Source organism: Anoplophora glabripennis, unplaced genomic scaffold (genome assembly GCF_000390285.2).
Source record: "Anoplophora glabripennis isolate ALB-LARVAE unplaced genomic scaffold, Agla_2.0 scaffold274, whole genome shotgun sequence".
Classification (NCBI taxonomy): domain Eukaryota; kingdom Metazoa; phylum Arthropoda; class Insecta; order Coleoptera; family Cerambycidae; genus Anoplophora; species Anoplophora glabripennis.
In genome coordinates, this window is record NW_019416630.1 from 414476 (window position 1) to 436978 (window position 22503).

The 22503-nt window shown below is 31.8% G+C and overlaps 2 protein-coding genes across 3 annotated transcripts in view; both read right to left on the reverse strand.

The window, feature by feature from the left end:
* LOC108908811 (vicilin-like seed storage protein At2g18540) overlaps positions 1-22503 on the reverse strand; it is a 51175-nt gene that overhangs the window by 20334 nt on the left and 8338 nt on the right. The window lies entirely within an intron of this gene.
* On the reverse strand, positions 9562-13320 carry LOC108908806. The gene has a single exon (XM_018712945.1). The coding sequence runs from the start codon at positions 13318-13320 to the stop codon at positions 9562-9564; it is 3759 nt and encodes a 1252-aa protein (XP_018568461.1).

Genomic DNA, 22503 nt, shown 5'->3' on the forward strand with positions numbered 1-22503 from the left:
TTACATCATAATTCGTTTATAATACTTTATTAGCTAATAAATTACGATGAAAAGTTTTTCAAGGAGTTTCGACAGATCCTTTTTCTTATATTATTTGATTTGACGACAAAACTATGCTATGTTAGCTGTGTGTGATACGCTCGCTGTGTTTAGCTGTTTTAAAAAGACCTATCCATACAGAGTGCTTACAATACGTACGGTACATCCGCGATGATAGACAAATTGAAGAATTTGTGTTTTCAACTTCCTTTTGAAATGTCACCGCCTCTGATGGCGAATGTTGTCCACGTATACAATTACATTGTTTTTAAGTGAATTTAGTGATATATTTTTTTTAATAATTAATTCTTAATTAATTAATTTTGTCAATAAATTTTTATTACTTATAGTAGGGCATTTACAAAGGATGTAAAGAAACATAGGTATATAGGGTGTTCCAGAATATGTGGGTAATCTTTCGTATTTATACAGGGGACGTTAAAATAACATGACCAGTCCCTATAAAAATTTTCACATGAGGGCCTCTTATGGACATACAGGTCCTGAAGATCTTTTTTAATAACTTTTAAAATACTTTGTATAAATAATTGTATTTTAATACGATGGACAACGGATGAGACTCCTTAAAAATTGACCCATGAAAACAATTTGGCTTATTTGGTTTACCTGGGATGGACTGCAGCACAATAATGGCAATTTTTTTACACCCTTTACGACAAAGACACAAAAATAATAAAGGTACTCTTGGTTGATATCGTTAAAATGAACTGTTTTCGACAAAAAATATTTATAATCATCCGTAGATAGAAATAGAAGGGAAATAAACCGATAAAATTTACATTATTTCTGCGCCTATCTAAAAAATGCCACTTTTATTTACATTTGTTTTTTCCTAAAAGTAATTAAATTACGCAAAGTATTTTAAAATTTAAAAATCAATTTTCAGGGGCGTCCATTGGGGGCCCTCTATGGAAAATTTTTATAGGAACTTGTCCTGTTATTTTAATGCCTCTTGTATAAATCCGAGAGATTGCCTACATATTCTGGGACACCCTGTATATAGACCAAAACTGTGCACAACTATTAGAATCAGAATATATAAGATAACTGTTAGGAGAAAATGTTTACAGAATTTCAGACACAATTTGAATAGATTTATTGATTTTCAAATTCTTCACGACTTTCACACACTATCGGTCAACGGTAGTATTGTCGCGAAACTTATTTAGATATCATTGAGATAGTAAGAACCGAAATGAATACAGTTCACTACTCTTTAATAACTCAGACATGTTTTAAAAATATTTATCACATCTACGAGGCAGATCCACAAAGTAAGAGTATTGAGACTATGATGCTTTGTGGTTTTTGTTTTCGACGAAGTTGGCAACATTGCATTCAAGACCAAGATGTTGGGAACAGAAGACGCACTCCTTTGTCTCAATCAGTTAAGAAGTGTTGTTGTAGTGGCGTATTGAAAAGAGTGTCGTTTGCGAATCCCACCAACTGCAAATCGAGGAGCGTACTCCGATTTCTTCTTGCAAAGGAAAAGGCGCCGTCCCAGATTTTTAACGAAATCAAAATTGTTTATGGGAATGGTGTGATAAATCGGACTAATGTGTACAAGTGGTCTTGTGAGTATAAAACTGGCAGAACGAATGTTCATGATGGACAAACGAGTGGGCGTCCCTCGATCGTGACTGATGAGATGGTGAACAAGATCGAAGAAATGCTTCGTTGCGACCGTCGATTAACTTTGGATCAGATGAACGCAATGTTTCCGCAAATCTCCAGATCACTTCTGCATGAAATCATTACTGAAACACTGGGTTATCGAAAATTGTGTGCGAGGAGGTAACTAAACAGCTCACGAATCAACACAAAGTCAACATAATCGCATTTTCACGGAAATTTCTCGAGCGTTTCGAACTGGAAGGTCAAAAATTCTTTGACTGCATTGTTACCGGCCCACTACACCCTTGAGATGAAAAGACAATATAGAGGCGATATCCGTCGTTAACGAAGGGAGTGTGTTTGTTGCATGACAATGCATGTCCTCACATACCCAATAGCACGAAACAACTCTTCAATTCATTCAGTTGGAACATCAGGAACCACCCCGCTTACAGCCCTGACCTGACACCTTCTGATTTTCATATTTTCACTTCTCTGAATGTGTTTATGGTTGGAAATAGATTTCTACCGTTGATGAGGTCCACAGTGCCATGAAATAATGGGCCCAAAAGGCGGCGGGAGATTTTTTTGACGATGGTTTCAGAAGAATTATCGGCTCACAAAGTGCACTGAGGTTGAAGGCGACTATGTCGAATTAAAGTGTTGGATGTATCTGAATTTGTAAATCTTTCATAAATATACTTTCGACTTTTAAAAAATTGAGTTCTCTTACTTTGTGGATACGCCCCTTACCTATATCAAATTAGCGTATATGAGTACGTTATATACATCACGAACATAGCTAACTAACATAGCCTACTGTATGGCCTTAGAATCGACATACAAAACTGGTGACCAGCAGCGATGATTAGGAAGTACTATCTCTAATAAGTTCGACACCACTAAAATTTGAAAATCAATAAAATAAAATCGGATAAATGCATTTTCAAGTTTTTGTTTCTTTAAATTTAAAAATAAAATGTAGTTGAATAAATCTAATAGAATTTTTTTCAAATGAGATTTTTTTACTAAAAAATATGATATCTGTTTATACTTTAACACCTTGTATGTTAAAAACCAATAACTTTAAACCTTTGATTCATTATGATTTTTTTAAATCAAACTGACTTATATTACAACAGATACATTGTACTTATACATACAGGAATCGCCAGAAGTACGGAATAAAATTCATATCTTTTGAATGAGTTAATTTTTTTAAAAACGCCGAAACACGTTTATCTGAGTTTTTCCCATCTTTCGGTTATATAATAATTAATTTTTCTTCAACCCCCTAACCCCCAGGTACCCCTACTTTGTTTTCAAATGGAAACATAAGGCATGAGAGGGCTTGTTGAAAAGCTTATAGAAAACCGAATCCAGCCATACCAAATAAACAAGTTTTATTTTTTCAATAGCAAGGTTTTTAGTGTTGTATAAAACACCTACTTAACAAGTGAAATAAAATTTAATTATCTTCAGTGTTATCCTCCATGAATTTGCACAGAATAAAATAAAGAATTTGAAACTGTACCTATCACTGCTAACGCAAAAAAGATATATTTTTTATGTTGCGTTTTTTTGGCACCACTTACTTGCCAGGCTTTCTGGTTAATTTTTCGCTTTAGTTGTAAATTGGAGTTCGAAACGTTACTATTGTGTCAAAATCAAGTTATTTACTGAATTGCAATGGTATTGTCGGAAAGGCAACGCATCGAAATCTTGATATTGCTTGGATGTGGAGACAAAATAAGAAGTCAGGCTGAAGTGCGCGATTTATTTAATGCGAAATATCCCGAAAACCAAATCTCGCAAGGGACAGTTAGTAAAATATTTCACAAATTTGAGGAACACGGTACAGTACAGACTTTGCCCAAAACTGGACGGGCACGTGCTTTGAATGAAGAAAAGAAATTAGACATTGCATTAGAACTTGTTGAAAATCCTCATACTTCAACTGTTTCATTGGCCCGCAATCACGATGCTTCTCGAACTGCAATTCGAATGTTTCTGAAACAAGAGAAATACCACCCCTATAAGGTATGTCTTGTCCAAGAGCTTTTGGAAGACGATTATGATAGGCGATTACAATTTTGTGAGGAAATGATGAGACGGTGTGACGACAATAATGGTTTTCAACGAGACGTACTTTTTTCGGATGAAGCTACGTTTTATTTAAATGGAGTGGTTAACAGGCACAACTATCGCTTTTGGTCCCAGGAAAATCCACACTGGACATGCGAATCGCATACGCAGCATCCACAAAAAGTTAATGTATGGGCAGGTATCATCAACAACAGAATCTTGGGCCCATTCTTTTTTGAAGAAAATCTTACTGCCGCACGCTACCTGGATTTCCTAACATTTGACCTGATACCTGCTCTAGCTGTGATTTTCCCTCATGAAATTGATCCAGATATACCGAATGAAAGAATTTGGTTCCAACAAGATGGCGCTCCCCCACATTTTGGTATTGATGTTCGAAGATACTTAGATGAAATGTTTCCAAATCGCTGGATTGGTAGACGGGGTACAGTTGAATGGCCGCCAAGATCCCCCGACTTAACACCCCTGGATTATTTTCTTTGGGGATATTTGAAAGAAAGAGTCTACCAGGACAGACCGGATAATATTGAGAATTTAAAGAACAAGATTAGGGCGGAGATGCATAATTTACCAGCTGAAGTCATTCAGAATGCTGTGGACAGCTTTTACTATCGTCTTGGAGAATGCCAAATAGTGAATGGAGGACATTTTCAGCATTGCGACATTGAGTTTATTTTTGTAAATTATCTAGTTGTTTCAATTTCTAAATGAAAAAAACTTGTTATTGAAAAAATAAAACTTGTTTATTTGGTATGACTGGATTCGGTTTTCTATAAGCTTTTCAACGAGCCACCTCATGCCTTATGTTTCCATTTGAAATAAAAAGTAGGGGTAGCTTGGGTTAGGGGGTTGAAGAAAAATTAATTATTATATAACCGAAAAATGGGAAAAAATCAAAATCACTTAACGTGTTTCGGCGTTTTAAAAAAAATTAACTCATTCAAAAGATATTAATTTTATTCCGTACTTCTGGCCATCCCTGTATACAGAGCCTTCGTAAGTGATTAAAAGCTACACGGACAGTAACTTTGTTTGGAATAGTAATTTTTTATTTCCTTCGCGTTGGCAATTAAATTTAGGTAGAATTAAAAATTATTATTAAACCAGTAAGATGAAGATTACATTCAACCGCAACATTCACCGGGTGGTGATTTTTCACGAGATTTTATTCAACGAATCAGCGATCACATTATGTCGAGCATAGGTTTGTCATTATTCGAATCATTAATAAATATTATTGTCGCTAAGATTTAGGGATTTTGAATTGAAGTACCAGTAGCGCAATGTTGGGTTGCCAGTAGGTATGGCGACAGTAGAGCCAGACGGACGCCCGAGACGCCGGGCGTCGGGACGCCCGCTTGTGGCCTTCGGTGGTGTGCGATCGCGGGTCGCTCGGCCCCCGATCGGCAGGTAGGTACAAGCGAGTTATGGAACCTGGGACTGGGGTAAGGTAAAATAAGCATTAGACAATTAATTCATTTCGCTCGGTCATAATTAACATATATCCGGCACATGATTATTTATAATTAATGTAAAGATACATGGGGTAAGAGAATATTTTAGGAATTGAAAATAGGTATTTATTCTTAATAATTGCATACGTTATGTCGAACTATATATACGTTGACAATTATTTTTAGATAATTGAGTGTCAAAGTATGGCCATAATCCTGTTTATCAAGATTTCAGGTAAGTATTGTAACTGTCTAGTTTACCTTCATGAAAATTTAAAATTTCTTCAAAAAATTGCATAGAATGTTTCGATAATTGTTTGACTAGAAAAGTATAATATATACAGATCTACAAATAAGGAAATTCGTTAAATGGGTTAGTAAAGTGTTCGACAAATAAGTAAAGCACAAAATGTAGAGTCGAGGTGGCCGAGGAGGTATTATAAGTATTTATGTACCAAAGCCCGTGTACTCTGGGACGTTGCCATAATTGTTTTTATTAGTCTGTCTATACATTTCAATCATTACAGATTTAGTGTTCCTGAGACAGAAAATTGTTAAATAAATTTGCAACGTTTTTCGCTTATAATATACAAGGGCAAGATATATTTTTTATCACAAAACGGGTAAGGGTTACGGTTAATAAAGATTGCACTCTAAGATTTGCTTACATTTAAGAAGTGTTTGTAGATGCTTTAAAAATTAAAAAATATTTATCTGTAATTGACAAAGCCCAGAGGTATATTTTATATTACATGCTTAATTTTAACACATTGTTTTCATTATTAGCATACTTTAGAACTACAACAGAAAACTGCAAGGTTCAAATAAGAAAAGAAAATATATGAACCTAACAACACCTTAAAAATAATAGAAAAACAGGCATCGCCCAATCATAACTGTAGTCAAACAAAAAGACATTGGGATCATTTACAACAGGTCAAGTTGATTTTCCATCTATAATTAGATCAAAATTTGGAACAAAATTATATCGGATATAAATAAATCTGTGTGGCTCTGTATATCGCGTGTATCGTATATTAGCTATATGTGTAGTGACAGTATATGCACATACAACTCTGAAACCGAAACGATAATCTTTCTGTATGTTCTTTGTCTTGTTCTATTAAAAATATGTAATGGAACAATATTTATTAGCTATCAATAACCATCTGGCAATTATCGCCGAGATCCCCAGTGTTAAAATAAAAATTCAAAACAAGGGAATTGAAAATGTAATTTTAAATATAAAGTAAATTTTTAGTTATCTTTATATTCATTACCTATAACTGGTGATTAGCAGAGTGTATCAAATTTATACAAAAATAAGCATCACTTGCAACTTCTACGATAAAACGTAGTGAGTTGTTAATATGATACTTTTAAGTGAATATCAAGTCAGCAGTAGTCTTATGACATAACCGACAGCAGTATTTTTATTTTAATAGGAAAAAATACTTATTGGGTAGAAGTATTTCCACAGTTATTATAAATATAATAGCGCACAAACATTTAAAAATACAATGTGTATAAATATTCCCGATATAACTATTAATGTATTCATAACTTAACCGGAATATATTTGGGTGTATTAGCCCAATGTAAATACCTCTTTTAATATTATGTGTACTTACCTCCATAACTATTTACGGCTATTTACCAAAGTTTAAAATAATACAACAAGCTAACGAGCCGAAAAGACAAGTACCGAGATATATTCATTCCGTTACTTTCTTTAATAATAAGGCTAATATTTTTACATACGTGAGCGTATAATAAAAGTATATTAATATAAGAAAAAATAAAATTAAAGTTTACACTGTAGACAGCCCTAGCAAACTTTTCTCTATAATTACGTCTTATAAGATAAAATTTGGCAACAAAATTATTTCGAACACAAATAAAAAATATGTTTTTATATATCATATGTAATGTCACAGTTTTAAAATAAATTACATTTTTAGACATTGCCATAACCATAAAGTCTCAAGTATAATTTTACCTAACGATTCGCTTACGACAAATTTCCATCGTATATGTTAATGCTTCAGGCGTCCTTTTTATTAAAGAATGTAATGGAATTTCTGTTATCCGACAACTAGCGCAAATGTTACTGCATTGAAAGTTATTAATTAAACCTATTCAAAACAAGAGAGTTTCAAACTATAAATATAATTGAATACATTTTTCTATTAAGGTATAGTGACTATAACGTTTCAAGTATACCGAATTCCTCAGAAAAATACTGTTTTACTAAAAATTGCTTGAGGCGTAAATATGTATTACATGTGTACAAGCGAAGGCATAAAAGCGTTCAAATTATCTTGGTACACCAAACTTGTGTACAGGTTTTAAGGTAAGGTGTTAGTGAATATGTGAATAGGTAATATTTAGATATATGTACTTAGAAACATGTATTTGTTTTTAGTACTTAGTGGAAGGGAGATGAAGGTGGAAAATGTAATATGTATACGAAAATAATAATATATTTTAAAATATCCTTTATGATAATGAAGCGAGATGCATGCGAACGTAGGGGGATATATTTTGCTAGAAATATTATTTTAAGGGGAATATTAGCTAACCGAAATAACATTCTTAATCAGTGGAAACAGACAAGACTTTAGTATATCTATCCATTTACATTTAGGTAGTGTACAGTTTTTCACAAAATAACTTTATTTTAGAATAAAACAATACAACAATGACCAAATTATCTCAACACAACACCTCGTCAGTCGTCTGTGGTCATTCTCTGTCTCTCGTGTCCCTGCCTTTCAGTCCGAATTTCCGCGCCTTGGCCTTCACTTCTTATCGTTGTTTTATAAACAGCGGCCCCCAGTCGAAATAATACCCTAACAGTAGATATTCAAGTACATCGTGTGAATGAAGTATTTAATGTTTAAATTAGATTTAAATTAATTTTGTTTAAATAATCGAGAATTGTTTTGAAAATCCTATGACTCAAAGTATGCGAGAATTTAAATATTTGTAGTATTGCAATACCGAATGGTTTACTCCTATCCTCGTTCTTATTATATTTTATGTTTAACTTATCAATACCGTTTCAATTATTACATACTTTAGGCGGGCAACAGTGAACTTCGCTGTCAATAGATAAGTAAAAAGGAATAAGACAAGATTTATTGTTCCAATAACCAAACAAGAAAAACAACTGTTGTACTATGCAGATACAATAAATTCAAACATCTCCGGTTTATTAAAAACGACGCAAAGGGAATAATACAAATTTATTATTTAACTAAAAATATCACTTTAAACTGACTGAAATAAGAAAATTTCAAAACACGTGCACAAGATATCGCTGAAAGGGTAAAGAACATGGACCTGAATTCGTTGTATTTATAATTATTAATTTATCTAAAATCCAACTATAAAATTCATAAGAATGTTTAATTAAAAATAGATATAGACATTACAATAAAAAATAGTACTAGCTATGCTCTAAATATGACAAATTTGTATAAAAGGAAGTATACTTACCGCTTCTTTGAGAGGAAAGTAAAGAGGTGCTAATATTTGCTTATGGAATATTTATAGTATCTGCTAGCTACATTAAAGTAAATCTAGAAAAGCTGATAATAAAAAATATAAATTATAGCACCATATTTTTTAGAACTCTTTTGATAAAATATTTAAATTTTAAATATTTAAAGATATTTTTAATTTTATGTACGTTAAATATCGGTCGCCGATTTTGTAAATGAGAAACAAAGCAAAAATCAATCAGTCTCTTTTGAATAAAGCGCTTAGGGTAATGAAAGCATAACTACATACTTGTGTTGGTACATAATTGCGAGAAAGTGCTTATACTGACTTCTTTTCTTGAAAAATTACTCAAATAGTGCATTTAGTATCCACGCCTCCTTTGCGCAATAAATGACAATATATGGTAATAGTAACAAAGTCATTCAAATAATTTAATTAATATTATATTACATAAATAGTGTAAACAACTGATACTACTATAATGATTATTATGATTGTAAAAATATAGTTCTGTCGAAAATACACATATTTTTAACATACAATTTTTCAGTCTTTTTTTATAAATACGCAATAAAGAAAGGTAATTAAAGAATACATACAGTGTAATTAAATTGTATATTAAAAACTGTTTTAATAAAAATAACAGGATTAACTAATCACATGATACTAACAAATATTCTAACATCTTAAATAGATATATTTAAGCATAATTACTAAGTTCTTTGATTTTTTAAATATTTATATGAAACAATAGCAATTGTTACTTATATATTCTCAATGTTTTATGCGATATGTCCTTGCTGTGTTACTTAAAATACAATTATTCAGTCCTTTGTTTTTTGTAGCCATATGGCACTGACTCGTGATCTTCGCGAAACCATCTTTTTGTAGAATTTGGACGGTATATTTTGGTTTCCACGCGATTTATAATTTCGTGTATATTTGTTCTTCTTATACGGTTTGAAGTTATGTACACGGGCTCGGAAGGTTGGAGAACCATATCCTTTATAGTTTCGAAATTTACAATTAGTGAGGCCGCATGTGTCAAAGATATACCTTTAACTTTGCACACTATTTCTTCATGCTGATTGCTAGGTGATAATACTTTGTAGGCGTAATTTTTTGGGCCGCCGCTTGCAAATTCCGTGATGTAAGCCCCAGGACCATAAGATTCCAATTCATCTGTCAAGTCGCCTATGAATTTACCCACTGTTGGTTCAAATTCTCCTTCCCGGTGGGTAAAGATAATCGAATCTGTATCGTAATATAACACCCTTTTTCCTAACTGCTCCAAGTAACTGTATAGTTTTAACCTTGCTTGCGTAGTGGTGTAGGCTGCAATGCACACATTAACGGTGGCGAGAGAGTCACAAGCTTCTTCTTTGAATTGCCAATTTATTATTAGGGTGTTCTCATTTACGGGAAATGCGTGATACACATCAATGGAAGGATTTGTTAACATATCATAGAATTCTTTTGGTGTATTGACTATTGTTGTTTTTGTCTGGTTTTCTCTCTGACCAAACTTGCCCCAGAATGAATTAAGCATTAATTTAGCTAGAGAACGAAGACCAGGATTTTCACAGATTTCATTAAATTCTAATTGAACGTTTTCCCGGACTAGGAACTCTTCGATATATTGGTTACGTTTTTCTGTTGTGTCACACGTTTTGGGCCATCCGGAAGCTTGCTGCTTTGCTTTTATAAATTTGTTCATCATAGTAGTGAACAAACCTTCCGCTTTTGTAATTTTGTCAAATTTTTGCATCTCATAATTCCAGACTTCATAGATTTCCATCAATCTGTACCCTTTCTCCAAAGCTTTCACTACCTCATCGATAACCCATGTTCCGCTTAAAGCTCTTTCATCCTCTTCATGACTGCAAGTGTTCCTTTGCATTTGTTGTGCACATATCCGACAAAGTACAAACATAAGTTTATTATTTATCTTCTGTGGTAGAACAGGATGATACAAGTTCTGAGGCGGTAAGATTTTGCATTTTATAAGACCATCTATTTCTTTTAAATCTAAAGTGTTACATTCTTCACCGAGATAGATTTTCGGATGACCTACAGGAAATTTGCCATATTTACAAACCCAAGGATATAGGGAACATACATCTAGATACTTGATTTTTTCACCCTGATTAACTTTATAGTATTCGAAGGTATTGCCCGTTCTTCCACCATAAAATGCATCGCGAGGGTTTAATGGAGCATTAACAAGTAGAGGATGCTTTTCAGTATACAAATCAATATCTTTATTGTCTTTCATTAGCGTACGAAAGTTGCATTCCCACATTTCGATGATATCGTATCCTAGATTTTTGAGACGTTCCGTTTTGGCAGCAGTGCTTTCAAAGCGTCTTTCTAAAGTATCTGACGGATCTTCATATGTGGGATTATTTCTGTTGTATTTGAAACAATGTGCACAACCGTGGTAATAGCACCCATAAAACTCAAAGATTTGATTTGTTTGATTGCAATAACCATCGACTTTTACTCCCTCCAACACTGTTTCTTTTCCTTTGGCAGCATGCATTATATTTACACCACGTTGTCTTTCTTCCCACACCAACCACTGTATGGCTATTCTACTCTGGTTATCACGCCATCTGTACCCGTTCTTAGGGATAATACCTATGGTGTTTGCCTGGAGAAAGTTGCGACGAAACACTTTATTGCATGCTGATGCTATGGTGCAGGCTTCGGTAAAAGGGCACACTTTACATGTTTCCAAAAGCTGCTGCCTAAATTTCAAACACGCCGTAGTAAGTATTTCTACATCGGATATACAGTATTCCATTAGCTCTTTCTGAAAGTCGAACACGTATTTTTCACGGATCTTCTCTGAATGCCATTTTATTAAATTACTTTTTTCGCTCCCTATTAAGTTATCAGGACTATAATATTCTAGAGCGGGCAATGATCCTTTATAATTTTCATTTCCGGATGTATTAAAAAGATGGGGGAAATAACCCTTTTTCAGCTGTGTCAACCCAAATGCTTTAGGTAGTTTAGACAACGCCATTGGAAAATAATTAAGAGAGTCCAAAAATTTTAAGTTATCCAATTCCATTAAAATCAACTTTGTGCCACGCATAATTAATTCAGGAGTAAGATTCGTTTTAGTCAGGATATGATTTAAAATAAATTGATGATCAAAGCTACCTCCATTATGGGCCATGACTACCACCTTCTTGAATAATTTTCTCTGATTTAGCAGAAATTCTACGAATCTTGTAATCGGGTCTACTTTCAGTACATGCAAACGGACGCCACACTTCGTGCAGGTATTTTGTTGTGAGTTCATACATGTATCACAACACTGTTTGTACACGCATAGGTTAGGTTCATGGAGGTGCGATCCATTGTCTTGTTGTTTTTCTTGTTTTGTTTCTAGGTCGTAAAAAACAAAAAGCAGGTCGTTAGTTTTAGGTTTCCTTAAGTCGGGTTGTATGAAGCACAGATGATCTTGAGGTACATGAACGTTACATATTTTACAAAATATTTCACCACAATGGTGCTTTCTGTCGGCTTTTACGGTCCTCAAGCATTTATCACAATATGTAATTTGCTCGCAAACTGTGCTTTGTCCAAATGAACCAGATTTTCTGTGATTATCGTAACAATCTTGACCCCTGAATGATCTTTTGCAACAATCGCATACTAACTTTAGCCCTGGGGGACATGTGGGTGTTTGTTGACAACATGGGCATGTACCTCCACATCTGTGCTTATTTTTGTGGTCGTATGGAGTGTAACATATCTCGCAATAATAACCACAACAAAAAGCAGCAGTCAACGAAGTGATCACGTTGTAGTGACCCTTATGATGGAGTAAATTAAGTGAAGGTCCCTCACCAGCACCACTGAATATTACTTCACGGCCTTTGTGTCCATAATCATAAACAACAATTTTGTAGCCCGTGAGGTGTCTCTGAAATATTTGTAACTCAGGTATACCAGCTCCCTCATCAGGAATCGGGACACTAGCGTTATGACAAAGCTCCAAAGCTCTTTGTGTTTGGATTTTTGCGATATCTTTACGCACTTTTGTATATTCAGGATCTTTGTCAACGTAACTCTTTGCAACCACTAATGCGCGAGGTAGGCATAAGCTGTCTTTATTGTTAATAGAAATAATTCCTCTACGCATACTGCACTCTTCATCAAACGTATTGAATTTACGAGACCGACCTTTTCCGCGACCAACAGGCATTTTCACACTAGTCACACCGAGGCAAAATGTTTCCGTGTTGATTCCAGACGAGTTTGATTGGTATACACTGCTTATTATGCTCCATATGTCGTCATAAGTAATCTCGTTCACTGGTCTGAAACGGACCCAGCCTTCGCCCCGTAGAAAATCCTTAGAACAGAATGAAAACGCTACTTGATCCTGGGGATCCAGAGCTTCTGTACCTTTAGCTATTATTTGGTTAACAGCATCCTTTATCCATCCTATAGGTTCAATACCATCAGCTATGGGTTTAATTTTAAATTCAAGAGTACGACCCATCAAATTGAATCGGCGTACCTTTTTCAGCATATCTTTAATGATAACAAATTTTTCCATATTTCTCAACTTATCAAGTAAAGGGTAACGCAAAGGACGTCTTCACAGTACAAATCAAAGTTGAAAACTGATCGGTTGCCTATACAACTCCCTTATTTATATGTTCTCGATATAAGGTATCGATGAAACCTGAAAATAAAGAGGCTGATTAGTAATATGAATTTAAATTATTGATTCGCTAAGTATATAACATGAATGTAAAGGTAATTACCAGGTTATCCGCTTAAAATTTAAGTAGTAATTCTAAGAACACAAATATTAATAATAAAAGTATATTTTCCTTAAATAGAGAAATATTTTTAAAATTTTACACTGTTACAATACTAGTAATACATATGACGTACAACAATAGACTAAATATTTTCAATTCACGAATTCCTATTTATATCCTGAAGTAACATGAAACTATTTTATATTTCTAAAAGGCCCTCTGAAATTCATTATTTCTTCTTTATTTACATAAAAACAATGCATTTTTACAATCCTGGTGATGCAAAACAGTTCTCCATGAATAAAGAGCCTCAAATTTTATGTGAACAAGTAATATTTCAAAGACTATTTCAATATTTCCCATATCCAAAAAGGCTCTCTAGTACTTGTAATTTGTTCGTTATTTACATAAAGGCGATGCATTCTTTACAAATTTAGGTGGTTTGCAACAGTTTTCCATTTAAACGCATATATATATGGCCACACAAATTTAAATTGAAATAATTCTTAAGATATCTTAATCTGTTTTCAAACTCCAAGTATTTAAAAAGCTAGACTAAAATAAATAACTTATCCGTCTCTTCCATAAAAATTTTTTGTTTTCATACAAGTTTGAAGAATTGAAACAATTTTCTATTTAAAATGGAATTGGAATGTAGTTATTTATTATTTCTTATTTTATGTAAATTTATGTTCCGCCTTAAAGACTCTTAAATAATGTTCTCTTTAATAATAGGAGAGCGTACAATTTCAAATGAGAACCCCTCGTTATTCTATTTAAGTATAGTATTTCTTTGCTTTTTTCGCTGCTTATTTTGATGGTAAGAAACGACCGTTTTTGTTATTTAATATAATAGACTGTAAATAGTGCAACCAACTAAAATATTATTAAATTGGACGTCAGTTTTCAGTATATCACCATTTTTAGCTGAAATAATAATTTTATCTAATGAATTAAATAGATTAACCTTATGATACACATGAAATACATTAAAAAGGAAATGTTAAATTTGTAATGCGCAGTCAATTTAATTCGCCCTGTAAAATTAATTTTGCAAAAATACCGAATACACTCATAGTGCGCTTCTAAATCTGTAAAGTGTTTACAGCAGTGGTCATGGTTACTGTCGTGCAACAATGAAAGACTCCGTTTAGTTCGTCCATAACCAAATGATAGCTGTTTACCGGTTTTTTTATTAAACGTAAATTTTGTTAGCTATGTATTGTTTCTTGTGTTTTGTTTTAAAGACTGTAAAAGTTTAAATTAGACTAAAGACATACTAACAGTACTTGCAATGCTATTCATTGAAAAATTAAGGGTGCGCGGAAATTCCGAACTTTACTGAAAAAGTAATTGAAAACTCTATTTCGAGCAAAAGTAGAGGAATGGACTTTAACTATAAAAAATAATGTTAGGCACATTTTCTCTATATTTCAAAAGTACTTTAAATAAAACTATCCAATTATATTTGATTTCTTTGTCAATACTTTGTAGCTAAATTTTTCCGTCCTTCCTGGTATGGAAGTCAAGAACCGCCACTGCATCTAGCCTAATATAACTTAACACGCAGGGGGGTGTCATACCCCTATTAAAAGAATTAACAACTATAAACCAATAGTTATAATTACATATTCATAATTTACTTTTATAGAGGCTTTATATATTTTATGTATTTATATAAATTATACAAAAGCGTGTAAATATTTAGGGAATTTTTCAACATATTCAAAATATTGAATATGGACGCTTTATATCGATGTTCTTCAGTTATGACGATATTGTAGGTATATGGAGCAACTTTAAGATATATTTTAAAGATACTTCTACTAAAATATATTCGCTAAATGCGAACGCTAAATTATTAGCATGCGTATTTTTTAACCTAATTATCTACCGAAAAAATATGTTTGCTACAGTTTTTGACTTTGTAGGTAACGCCTAAAAATTTATTTCAATGCACGTTTTAATATTAGCGGTCACATTGATGATCAATGTACATTAAACGTCTATTATAAACATTTACAAGCCAAATTGTATGATATGAAGTGATTATTTGCCAATTGAAAGCCTTAGGTGATTAATGAAAATTATAGCTGGAAATTCTGTTAGGTTTAAAAATGGTTAAAATACAGTAAATAAAACTGTATATCCATTTCTTTTGTTCTACTATATACTCGTAGATATTTTCAATTCCATGGCAAATAATGGTCCTACCCTTACATTTTTGCTTTATTTTACTTGTTCTCATGAAAATTGTCTAATTATTCTAGCAANTATAAATTATACAAAAGCGTGTAAATATTTAGGGAATATTTCAACATATTCAAAATAATGAATATGGACGCTTTATATCGATGTTCTTCAGTTGTGACGATATTGTAGGTATATGGAGCAACTTTAAGATATATTTTAAAGATACTTCTACTAAAATATATTCGCTAACCTAATTATCTACCGAAAAAATATGTTTGCTACAGTTTTTGACTTCTGATGTTATTACCGGAAAAGATTATATTTGTAGGTAACGCCTAAAAATTTATTTCAATGCACGTTTTAATATTAGCGGTCACACTGATGATCAATGTACATTAAACGTCTATTATAAACATTTACAAGCCAAATATGAATATGAAGTGATTATTTGCCAATTGAAAGCCATAGGTGATTAATGAAAGTTATAGCTGGAAATTCTGTTCGGTTTAAAAATGGTTGAAATACAGTAAATAAAACTATATCCATTTCTTTTGTTCTACTATATACTCGTAGATATTTTCAATTCCATGGCAAATAATGGTCCTTTTTGCTTTATTTTACTTGTTCTCATGAAAATTGTCTAATTATTCTAGCAAAACATCAAAATAACCAAAAATTTATGGTTAAATTGATGTCGATGGTATAAGAATATATACATTTAAGGAACAAATCGAAACTTGTAAATAGTGGTAAAGGTGTACGAAGGTGGTGTTTTTCCGTTTATTTAATTCTTGTGCATAAAGCTATGTCTTACTATTGTTGGAGATCGTCGCAAATGATCAAGAGACTTGCCTTAGGAACACATACAAATTGATAGTTATATAAAGAAATACAAATTGCTAGTTTTCATTCATAAAACCATTAAGAGTATGAATATGAATTCAAAGTAAATTGTTCAAAATATTCAAAATAAAGTGTTGTTGTAAATTGTTGTTTTAAATTGTTGTTGTAAATTCAAAATGTAAATTGGACCTCAGTTTATGTTAGGGATGATAAAAAAAAACAGGTAAATAACAAACTCCAACTAACACGTCCTCGTTATAATTGAAAGCTGTACGGTGTATAATAGTAATTTTAACTAGTTTTTTAAATTGCGAGATAATAAACTTCCTCTTAGAATCGGATGGAGTTGATTGCCATACATCTGGAAAGACATGTTATTTTTTATTTTCAAGGCTATTTTTTATCCTTTGCATTTTATTATTATCTACGATAAATTAATAAATATTGTTAGGAAAAAATCGTTAAAACCTTTTGATTCTTCCAGTAAGTGACACTTACTTACTTACTTACTTACAGTAACTATAAAAAAGCTGGCAAAATATCGGATAAATACAAAAAATTGCAGCTTTCGTGGTTACTTCTTAATTTTTACATAATCAATATTTAAAATAATTATTGTATCCAATAATATTCCTGTTATCGTCACACACAATGTAATACCTGTCTCCTTTTCTAATTCTTTATACCTTTTTAATTCATGATATTCCAGTTATGTATATTTATTACAGTTCTACGTCATCGAATATTTTTGTGACTTAAGTGCAGAGATTAACTTTACAATTCAACTTTAAACGTATAATTAAATTGTCTTATTACCAAGTTCATTCATCTCGTTCTCTTTCTTTTCTTCTATTCCAAGAAATAAATATAAATATTGCACTGTACAACTTAAAATTGTTTCTCATTTGTAATTTACTTTTGGGTATCAAAACAAAAATTTAAATATAAATAATTCTAGCGCCTAAAACGCAAAGTTTTCATAAATGTATTGATCTTGTCCAGCCTATGACATAGAAACAACCATAACAAAACATTTCCGGTGGAAATATTATATGTAGTATACATATATACATGTAGTAAATTCAAAATAAATCCTGCCCCTTTATTTTAACATAAACCTCTGAAAAATCTATACATTATTTGCATAAGTAAAATGGATATTGGTCTTATTAGAGGGTAAAACAAACAAGTTATTATACTTTACGCTGTTACGCTATACTCATTTTAAGATCATTATATAGATTTTACTTTAAATATATTCACATAATTGGCATAAACATTTACTTCAAAAGTTACATTCTAAACTTTGTATTTCTAATATATGTTGATATATGGGTACGTTATGATAGTATATCAAGTGGTAAAACTAAGCTTTTATGGAAGTAGAGATCTACAAACAAAGCAGCTATTAACTGACACAAAAATTTGTATTTTCAGATTATTCAGATGTAGCCATCTCAGTCAAAAACCATATTTATATTCGTATTGAAAATAATTAATTTATATCTATACTTTGAATAAACAGCGTAATTATTGACGTTATATTTATTCTGATTCTTTATTATTATACGAGTAGTATACGAGTATATGCAATTCTTATGAAAAAACTTCAAAAAAAAAAGGGATTTATATTTAAAAAGATATATATATATACGCTATACCTTTAAATGCAATGCTTGTCATAGAGCATGTTCTTATAAAATTACCAAAAAGTAAATACCTGATTAACTTAATGGCTGCTATACAAAGATTTGTTTACCACCACACACCAGCGACTATCTTTGTAGCGCAAAATAAATATTAACAGTATGATGTATACAGTTACGATACAATTTCTGCAAAAATATTGAATAAAGTTTATTATACTAATACAATACAACTATATTTTCAAACGAATGGTATGATAGAATTAATTTTATATCGATGACGTATGACATGTGATATTTACTTTTGTTTATGACATTTATTTTTAAAAAATTACTAAAAATAAGATTCTTAAGAATGTACCTAATTTTTAGATAAATCCTTTTACCTTGGTGATTTTTATGTAGTCTTTACAACGATGTGATTGTTGAAAAACATACTTTTCAATTCTTTTTAATAAATAATATAACGTTGTTATAAATGATACCTTTTCTAAGACACACAAACGAGATATTTATATTAATTACAATAAAAAGGAGGATTTACGACCATATACTGGTACAAAGTTATTAAGTTTGATTAACTAGAATATAAAAGTGTTTTCCATTGCAATCGTATTAAATGCTCAAAATCCTCAAATAAGGCATAATTGATCTGGCATTGTACTATTCTATACTATGCATACTATGTTCGTCGAAACATTAATATAGTTGTATAATTACTAGTTACTACTAAAACCTATTGCGATCTTTCATTACTATTACATTAAAGTTAACTATATTATCTTTAGGTCTAAAAATATCCCAACTACAAATTACTTTTTAAAGATCTAAATAACAACATTTAATATATCAAGAAATGTGAGATATTTACAAAATGTAAAAATGTGTAATTATTATATATTATATTCTTCTAAAATTTGCACGGTCTTTTAAAAATAAGCAAGTGTTTTTAAAAATGCTTGTATTTACTATAAGTCGTTAGAGTAATTTTAAAATTCAGCGGAAGGCAAAAATAATATAGATTACTAGAAACAACACGCGTGTGTAAATTCATTGCGGGGAATAAAAATAGTTATTTGTGCCTTAGTTTACTTAACGAGTAAAATGACTTACCTGTGTAAAGTATAAAGGTGCAAATGGACTCGGAATCAAAGAAAATTATAGAATTATATTTTGAGATTAAAAGCACTAAAACACTGAGAGTTCAGTCGTAGACGCGTCCTTTCCTCTTCAGAACGAACAAGTAAATAACGTAACACTAACTTCNTGTAAAGTATAAAAGTGCAAATGGACTCGGAATAAAAAAAATAACACAATTATATTTTGAGATTAAAAGCACTAAAACACTGAGAGTTCAGTCGTAGACGCGTCCTTTCCTCTTCAGAACGAACAAGTAAATAACGTAACACTAACTTCTTTTGACCGCAATCTCGGGATTCAACGGGGGTGCACTCCTCCCCCCACTCAAATCAACTACAAGATGTAAATTCAAACTAAGCCATGTATAACAGAAAAGAAAACGACGACCCCTCTCCTAATATATGGCCGTCTCGAAAATCCAGACAGGGTGCACTCCTCTTATCGCGACTACTCATATTCTACAAGACCACCCAGATGTAACTTGGAACAAGTTTATACAAGCTTCACTAAAAACACATGAATTAAAATTGTTACTTGTAGCAGCGACAATCACATTTTGGGAATATTATTATAGAAAATTTTATATTTTATTATTATAGTCAATACTTACCAATAATACCATAATGAGTTTAACAGAAAATTTACTGACTTATTAATAACTTTTCTTCTTCTCTACATTAACATCCTGTTTTCTTATGCTATTCACATACATTATCATTGTCTCGTTTTAAAAAATTATAGCCAGCAGATACTATAAATATTCCATAAGCAAATATTAGCACCTCTTTACTTTCCTCTCAAAGAAGCGGCAAGTATACTTCCTTTTATATAAATTTGTCATATTTAGAGTACAGCTAGTACTATTTTTTATTGTAAAGTCTAAATCTATTTTTAATTAAACATTCTTATGAATTTTATAGTTGGATTTTATATAAATTAATAATTATAAATACAACGAATTCAGGTCAATTTTCTTTACCCTTTCAGCGATATCTTGTATATGTGTTTTGAAATTTTCTTATTTCAGGCATTTTAAAATGATATTTTTAGTTAAATAATAAATTTGTATTATTCCCTTTGCGTCGTTCTTAATAAAGCGGAGATGTTTGAATTTTTTGTATCGGCACAGTACAACAGTTGTTTTTCTTGTTTGGTTATTGAAACAATAAATCTTGTCGTATTCCTTTTTACTTATCTATTGACAGTGAAGTTCACTGTTGTGCGCCTAAAGTATGCTAATAATCGAAACGGTATTGATAAGTTAAACATAAAATATAAAAAGAACGACGCTAAGAGTAAACCATTCAGTATTGCAATACTACAAATATTTAAATGCTCGCATACTTTGAGTCATAGAATTTTCAAAACAATTCTCGATTATTTAAAGAAAATTAATTTAAATCTAATTTAAACATTAAATACTTCATTCACACGTTGTACTTGAATATCTACCTAAATGTAAATGGATAGGTATACTAAAGTCTTGTCTGTTTCCACTTATTAAGAATGTTATTTCGGTTAGCTAATAATCTCATTAAAATAATATTTCTAGCAAAATATATCCCCCCCCCCTCCCNAAAATCAAGCTGAGAATCATAGTGGCCTGCACTTTGATCGGTGAGAATTTTTAGGAAAGGAAAAGGTGAAGGGAAAGGAAATTTGCAAATTGTTTCTTTATTGTTTGTTTACAGCATTGTTTTTGTTTAGTACGCTTTCACAAATTCACATGGTTCAGCAATATTGTACGGGACTTTACTCAAAATTAAAGCAAGTAAAACCTCTCTAATGATATATAATTCTATACTTGGTTCCACAAAAATACCAGTCATCTTAGTACGTTTGGAACAACGTACAGGACATTGTAAAATTGCTAAAAGTGTTTCACATCACATTGAAGATTTTGCTCTGTTGAGACATATACACACAGGGCGAACGAAATGTGACAAATTCCCTACAAAATTTATTTTGACGTCTACATTTTCTCTTAATAATTGCTAACGCAACCATTTACTCAATTTCAATCGTTATCTCCAGAAAATGTGGATTAGCCAAATATTTGTCAAACGTAAACAAATGCCATATCGTGTGGTATTGCATATCGACATTCGAAAGAATATCTTCACTTGCCAAATATTTGCCAAAACTAATTATATTTTTATATTTCAGGATTGGTCATGTACTCATATTTCATGATGGCGCTGAGGATTTTTGCATATTTGACATTTATGTTTGACAAATGTTTGGCCAGTGACCATATCATTTGGATCTGGCGTACGATTTAAAGTAAACTCGGTACACCCGCATACAGATTCTTCGAGATACTTACTTCCTTTTTGATGACAAAGTACACATCAAAGGAGAGAATTTGTTGATCTTTTCCTTCCTCCACTGTATACAATATGTTAACGAAATAAGTACTCAAAATTGGAGGGTATGTAAAACATGTCGAAATATGATGAAAACCTTAGTAGAGTTTTTTTCAGTGTCGGCCCCTAAGGGAGATACAGCCCCTTGAAGGGGTAGCTCAGGAAACGGTTTTTATTTCATAACTTCAAAACGGTTTAATATTAAATCATGAAATTTTAGGGTTGTATTACCACTTATATGCTTAATAATCGTCATAATATACAAATCAAAATTTGCTACAGGGGCGTAAGAAAATGCGGAACCATGGGGCAAATATGACATTTTTTTTGTACGCAATTTTTTCTACTTCTTGAACCCAAATTATGAAAATTTATCATATTTCGCATAAAAAAGGTACTCTTGTTAGATTTTAATAGTAAGAGCCGTTTTCTAGTAAAATTCATTTCAATAATTCATTACGTGCTCAAAAATTCCTGCTGAAAATAAATGTACCAAATTGTGCCATAAGAAAATTACCATTTATGACACTTAACAGAGGTGTCAAGTATATGTCAATTACTGATTACTTTACCTACTCAACATTCCAATCTAAGAAATTTAAATTTAGATACTGTAATAAACATATTATAAATAAACTAAATTATTATAAGGCTACTAGTTTAGATACAGAGGAATCCGCGCGGATCACCTATCCGCGGTGGGCAGGTATCAACCAATTCGAAAATGGAAACATACGTAAGTTTATGTTTCATGGATCTTTTTTTGGTATTATTTGATTTTTAT

Excerpts from the sequence above, each read along its gene's own strand:
- LOC108908806 (XM_018712945.1), bottom strand. The coding sequence starts at position 13,320 with ATGGAAAAATTTGTTATCATTAAAGATATGCTGAAAAAGGTACGCCGA.